General features: G+C 36.6%; 2 protein-coding genes across 2 annotated transcripts in view; one reads left to right on the plus strand and one right to left on the minus strand.

Annotated features, from left to right (window-relative positions):
- LOC101863916 overlaps positions 1-322 on the plus strand; it is a gene marked incomplete at its 5' end in the record, with an annotated part of 22,366 nt that extends 22,044 nt beyond the window's left edge. The window contains 1 exon segment of the mRNA XM_005103331.2: positions 139-322. Coding sequence (XP_005103388.1) covers positions 139-142 — 4 coding nt within the window. The 3' untranslated portion in view covers positions 143-322.
- A 5,649-nt stretch (positions 323-5,971) lies between these two features.
- The window catches only part of LOC106012419 (adhesion G-protein coupled receptor D1-like), a 17,532-nt gene continuing 16,781 nt past the window's right edge, over positions 5,972-6,722 (minus strand). The window contains exon 11 of the mRNA XM_035971056.1: positions 5,972-6,092. Within this exon, the coding sequence (XP_035826949.1) occupies positions 5,972-6,092 (121 nt within the window). The remainder of the gene's footprint in view (positions 6,093-6,722) is intronic.

Genomic DNA, 6,722 nt, shown 5'->3' on the forward strand with positions numbered 1-6,722 from the left:
GGATGTAGGAAAAAAATGAAACATTTTATGTCACAGACAGCTCAATAACTTGTCAATGACTTGCACTGTTTTCTCAGACTACCATATATCAAAAAGTTTTACACACTGAAATAATGACTTCTTTATTTTCCTCCTCAGATGAAATCCCTCAATTGACCCAGGTGCTGCACCAGAGGGAGCTGGGGATCTGGGCATCATTAGAAAGTGGCAAAAAGTAGCTTTTTATGTGCATCAGACCTGGGAAGATAGGATGCAAAATGTGGTTAAGTAATAACTAAATGACCAGTACTGTGTAATAAAGAGATTTCTTTGTTGAAACTTTGATGTCCCACTTGTCAGATTCATCATCGCTCACATAGAAACAGTTAACTTTTCATCTGATCAAACCCAAGACAAAAAGTTAGACGAACTGTTCCTTATATTATTATCTTCTAGCATGAACCAAACATGCGAATAATACGAAGCAATTATTCGCAGTGACACGCGCACACACTGACTCACTTAATCACAAACAAACAGACGACCTTCATGGCTCTCACAAAAGAAAACCAAACAAACAAAAAACAAGCAAACGGTTACACATATCAGATTATATCAAGGCATCTCTGGCTCTACGATCTGGGGTCATTTTGGTTGTGTTGTGAGGCAGGCAGAGGTACCGATACGGTGCAAAGAGCCATGTCAGACATTTATGTTGAGGAGCTAGTGTCATTTTCTAAACCACCTCGTCATGGACACTTTTGCTATCTCCATCTTTCTGTTGGTCTAGACAGTTGATTAATATCCCTTGAGTTCATATGTCGGGCAAATAATCCATACCTCGAACTTCCTGTGGATCTTAACAGTTAGTGACCATCTATTGCGTACACATGTCAGACAATGAAGCTCTAACTTTCTGTTGGTCTGTACATTATTTGTGAAGATCTCACATGAGCACACATTTCGAGCAAAGAATCTATATTTCCAATTTCCTGTCCGCCTGCACAGTTTATAAAGACCTACCAAACACAAATCCTGGACAAAGGAGTTCTTGTAAGTTGCTTCCAAACCTCAAACAGGCTAGGTCTCTGGGCTTTGGGCTTTATCTCCGAGATCACTGCACATTATTTTCAACTTTATTTTTCCGTAAAATACGAAACAATAGATCAATATCGGTGGGTCTTTTTTTTCTCAAGCAAGGACGTTCCTGTTTTTACAGGACTCTTCCCCGTTCCCACCCGCGGGCCGCACCAAGTTTATCAGAATTGTTGCTTCAGCGGGGTAATCTTGCAGTCTTAACAGTGTCAACTGCAGTCTGTAAAAAAATGCGTTATTGCTAAAAAGTCTAAAATAGCACTATCAAAGCATAGTGAAATTTGCTGCATCTGAGAGTAGAAAAACATAGAGTCAACAATAAACTTGTATCATATTACCCTAGCTTTTCCACTGTTGCGTATTTTCGGTTTCACTTGGAGCACGCCGTTAGAAACAGATGAGGGGCAAACGTAAGGTGTCGTGCGCATTCGACTGCAACGAAATTCGTGTCATGTAGTGCTCCCAACACGTTGCTTCTTTTTATTTGGATGAAAAATATAAATAAATATAATTCGTAATAGTAATTTAATAATGATAATAACAAAAATGATAATAACAACAAGAACAACTACAATACTACCACTACTGCTACTACTAACATCAATAATAATAATAATAAAAATAATAATAACTATGATTATGATAATAATAATAATAACAATAACATTGATACTACTACTACTACTACTACTACTACTACTACTACTACTACTACTACTACTACTACTACTACTACTACTACTACTACTACTACTACTAATAATAATAATAATAATAATAACAACAATAATAATAATTAGGACGTTGGTTTTGTTGCTGCTGATAATAATAATAATAATAATAATAATAATAATAATAATAATAATAATAATAATAATAATAATAATAATAATAATAATGATAATAATGATGATTATGATGATGATGATTACTGATGATGATAATAGTAATAATAATAATAATAATAATAATGACAAGTATGATTGTGATAATAATAATAATAACAATAACATTGATAATAATAATACTAATAATACTACTACAACTAATAATAATAACAGCAACAATAATAATAATTAGGACGATGGTGTTGCTGTGCTAATAATAATAATAATAATAATAATAACAATAATAATAATAATAATAATAATAATAATAATAATAATAATAATGATGATGATGATTATGATGATGATGATGATGACTGATAATGATAATAATAATAATAATAATAATAATAATAATAATAATAATAATAATAATAATAATAATAATAATAATAATAATGATAATGATAATGATAATGATAATGGTAATTACAATAGTCGTTGTAGTAGCAGCAGCAGCAGCAACAGCAGCAGCAGCAGCAGCAGCAGGAGCAACAACAGCAGCAGCAGCAGTAGTAGTAGTAGTAGTAGTAGTAGTAGTAGTACTAGTAGTAGTAGTAGTAGTAGAAGTGGTAGTGGTGGTAGTAGTAGTAGTAGTAGTAGTAGTAGTAGTAGTAGTAGTAGTAGTAGTAGTAGTAGTAGTAGTAGTAGTAGTAGTAGTAGTAGTAGTAGTAGTAGCGGCACATACGGGTAGTAGTAGTGGTAGTAGCAGTAGTACACAATTATTGTAGCTGTAGCAGTAGTTGCGTGTTTCTCATTGTTGATTCTCTTGTACTTTTATGTTGCCATCTCCGTTGTATTTACCGTATATTTTATGAGTTGGTAAATTTCTCACTCATTAAAAAACTCATTGATTTTAAATTGTCAAAGATTAATTGGATCAAAACCTTTCGTAGATATGAAGCGTGTTGTTGTAAGGACATGTTACAGGTGGGATAGCCCGTCTGTCAACTCCAAAGAAAAATCCATTGCAGTACGATTGCGCGGTCCCCTCGTCCCCTTCGTTTGGTCATTATGGCGCCGCCCACGGTGAGCGCGCTTCGCCACGAAGTTTTTATAGAAAGCAAGGAACGACGTTCACGATCTACGAAACTATGATTCTAGTCTATGGTGTTCATATGTCTTTGTGGATGTAGTACAGACTTCAACATAAGTTAAGGACCACCTTGACAGACAGCCCTGATTTGTTTTAAATCAGAAGAAAAAACAACAACCTCAAGGAATGTTTCAAAATGTTTTGCTCTGAAAGTGTTAATAGATTACCAATGCGTACAGCAAAGCTTCCTAAAGGGGCAAAACCACCACATGCAACACGGAAATCCTCGGGGAATTTTAGCAAAATTTGCTGTTTTTTATCGACTTGTGTGCGACACCGCGGACATTCCTCAGTTAAAATTTCTGGTGCTCTTCATAAACGGACGTACGGACTCGAACTGTGCTCACTTTGGTCGCAATCTAAGCCGCCGTATCGTATCAACATGCCACTAAGACGAAAGCTGAGAGACTTTGATTGTGCCAGAGCTATGGCATGGCTGCAGGATGGAGTTGGAGCCCGAAAAGTTGCCAGAAGGCTTGCAGTGTCACACTCTGTCATTGTCCGCTTGAGGCAGCGCCATCAAGCCTCTGGATCAGTCCAGGAACGCCTACGTGCAGATCGACCCAAGCAGTCCACTTAGAGTGTTTGCAAGTAGTCCTTGACTTATGTTGAAGTCTGTACATCTATCCATCTGGCTCTGCTTCAGTATTTCAGACAAAAAAGCAAAATGTGGTTTTAAAAGAGAGAAAAAAACCCAGACAATTAGTCTAGCCAAAACAAAAACAAGCAAAATATCGTTTTAAAAGAGAGAAAAAAGACAAGTAATCTAGATCTAGCTAAAACTAAAGCAAGTTGTACAATATTCTCTGCTAAATTTTTTATAATTAGATCTCATTCTCTGACTGCTTCTTTTCTACCAGGTTTATAATGTAAGATTCCATCGAGTATTTTCTCTCTTTCTAAAATATCCTTCACATCACGGATAACGCCATGTCGTAAGGCTGGCACTTGTCTTCTAACCTTCCTTTTTTATCTTCTATTCTTTACCCGTTTGACGCTTGCCACGGCTCAACAATTTCTCTTTATTGCTTCTTCCACTCTGCAGTGAATTAGTCTGATCTTGTTCGAGCTCACATAATAATAAACAATGCTATACCCACTTGATATTAGCGTCCTACCATATATTCCCATACGTCGTTTTGTTTGTTTGGTTTTGCAAGACTGATTTAAAAGTTAATGCGTACAGATGTTTGAAACCATGCATTCTACACCTATGTGAACTGTACGGGATCAACCCAAGAAGCAACATGTAGTCTCCAGAGAGTTTTACTTTATCCAGACCGATGAAAACTCAAAAATATTCCTACAATTCAAGCGCAAAATGTAAACAATCTACTTGCTGCCTTCTGTGGTTTTTCTATGACTGCCAATAGCAATTACCACAGAAGAAAAGGACACATTCCCATCCTCGCATTGGGAGCTTTCTGATGGGTAAAGAGATTTCCTTTAGTTTTTATAGTTTTGTAACCCTTTATTGGAGAGTTTACACAATCTTACAACAATTATTTTGGCCTGTTAGCCCATCCTACTGGTGCCTGTGGTGTAATGGTTAGGGCATTTGCCTTGTACACTTCAAATTCTTAGTCGAAAGCTTGTTTCATTGAGAATCTTCGTTTTTCTTGTCTTTATCTTTCTAAACCAAGGCTGGTCTGTCACACATAGACGAAGCAACCCCGCTTCCAAAATGATCGAAATTGTTTCCAAGAAGGAATCAGCTCACTTTAACTTCACAGCTGAGCCTCAGAGTACAAAGATCACACAATGTGGCAGCATGGCGATGCACATCGCTTTCAGTAACATGGATCGATATGTTATATATATATATATATATATATATATATATATATATATATATTTATATATATATATATATATATATATATAGAGATTCATTTCTATATATATATCTTTGATCAGGAAAAAGATCCTGAAGCTTACAGCCAGAACTTGGGCGCTGTAATAGTCTTTCAACACATTAGTGAACACAGGACTAAAGCGAGCCCGAAATGGAGTAGAACATAGTAAACTGTCTCAATTTCTTAATATACAGTTCCCGATGTATTCTGTGAAGAGTCTCATTTTACAGAGAGGTACCAAGTATCCTAACACACAATGGACACTTATTTCGAGCTGATAGGGAATAAATAGACTCGTTCACAGAGCTCCCACCTGGAACAGACTGTTTTTTTACAACGAAGTGAAGGAGTAAGGAGAAAACGCAGAGCTTCATACCTTTATTCATCTTACGAGATTCGTGCTATCAAATAGATATTTAGGACACAGAGGTACTTAATGACACCGAGTTTCAACAAAGACGACTTCAGGAATTGATTTAAGAAAAAAATATGTGTAGGCCGATATAAAATTATACTGTACCTGCGTTTCGAAAATATTATCCGACCCATGCTAACGGAAAAAGATGGTTAGACTGTTCATATGACTTCACAATTTGCTGATACAGTACTTCCTGTCACAAATTTACTTATGTGAAAATTTGATAAAATTCCAACTCATTTCTGAACATATCTAACATAGCTTATTACAGACATGATATATGTCTGAAAACGAACTTGCTTTGAGACTCCGATCAAAATGTCAAGAGAATCCTGAAGACAAATTTTAGATATGGAATCACTATATTTAGATTGAATTAGATTTTCTTTCTCTTTCTCTCAATTACTCAGACTACTTTAGCACTAGTTTAGAAGAAATCGCTGCTTTTAATTTACCTTAAACTGAGTCAAAAAAGACTTTTGCATTTATGTACATTGGCGCTTTCGGAGCATGTAACTTGAGCTGATATCGTTTCTGCTCTAAATTTTCATTTATCGAGTGCGACTGTGTTGCTTGGTTACGTCTGAAGTGTTCAGCCCACAGTCACTCTCTTAAAGATTTTCCTTGAGGTCTGTTTTGCTTATGGTCGATAGCTCGGATCGTGAGAACGTCGACCTGAAGACGGGCCAGCATCCATGTACGAGGGTCTCCAACATGCGATAGCACTCACCACACCATGTGAGGTGTTGGCCGTCCCGTATCTATGGTGGTATGAAGAGAGGAGAATAAAGAGGGTGAAGGGCTGACAATGGAGATGAGGGTGGGTGGGGATAGGTGTAGATGAGTAAATAGTCGGAGCGTATAGAAGTGTAAATGGCATATATTGGTTTTCATAACGATCAAAATCCCTTTACAAACGCAATTCGCAAAAAGTGGGAATTATGAAATCTTTTCCCAAAATAAAGACGACAAAATGCGACGAAAAGCAGAATTAACCAAATAATTGCTGTTGTAGGTACTGTTGAATACATTGGGATTTAATGATTGACAATACTAAATAATACTAAAACCAGCTCAGGTAAAGCCTCTGGTTGTGAAAGTTCCTGCCCTGCGTAATGTACCTGGCAAGTTCGGTTCAGGTGCAACCTGACATGCCCTCTTGTTACAGACTGACAAGGACTCTCTCACAGTCTCGATATCGCCGCTTCCAGGGCGGGAGTACTACAGGGGAAATGCAAAGAATTTTCAAATGGAATGAATATTTTCTTTCTGAAATACAAACACACAAATACAAGTTCTAAAGCACACACAAAGCAATGCTTGTAAATAGATTATTCCAAAACAACACACGCACACACACACACACACACACACACACATACACACACACA

This window comes from Aplysia californica, unplaced genomic scaffold (assembly GCF_000002075.1).
Source record: "Aplysia californica isolate F4 #8 unplaced genomic scaffold, AplCal3.0 scaffold00368, whole genome shotgun sequence".
Taxonomy (NCBI): Eukaryota; Metazoa; Mollusca; class Gastropoda; order Aplysiida; family Aplysiidae; genus Aplysia; species Aplysia californica.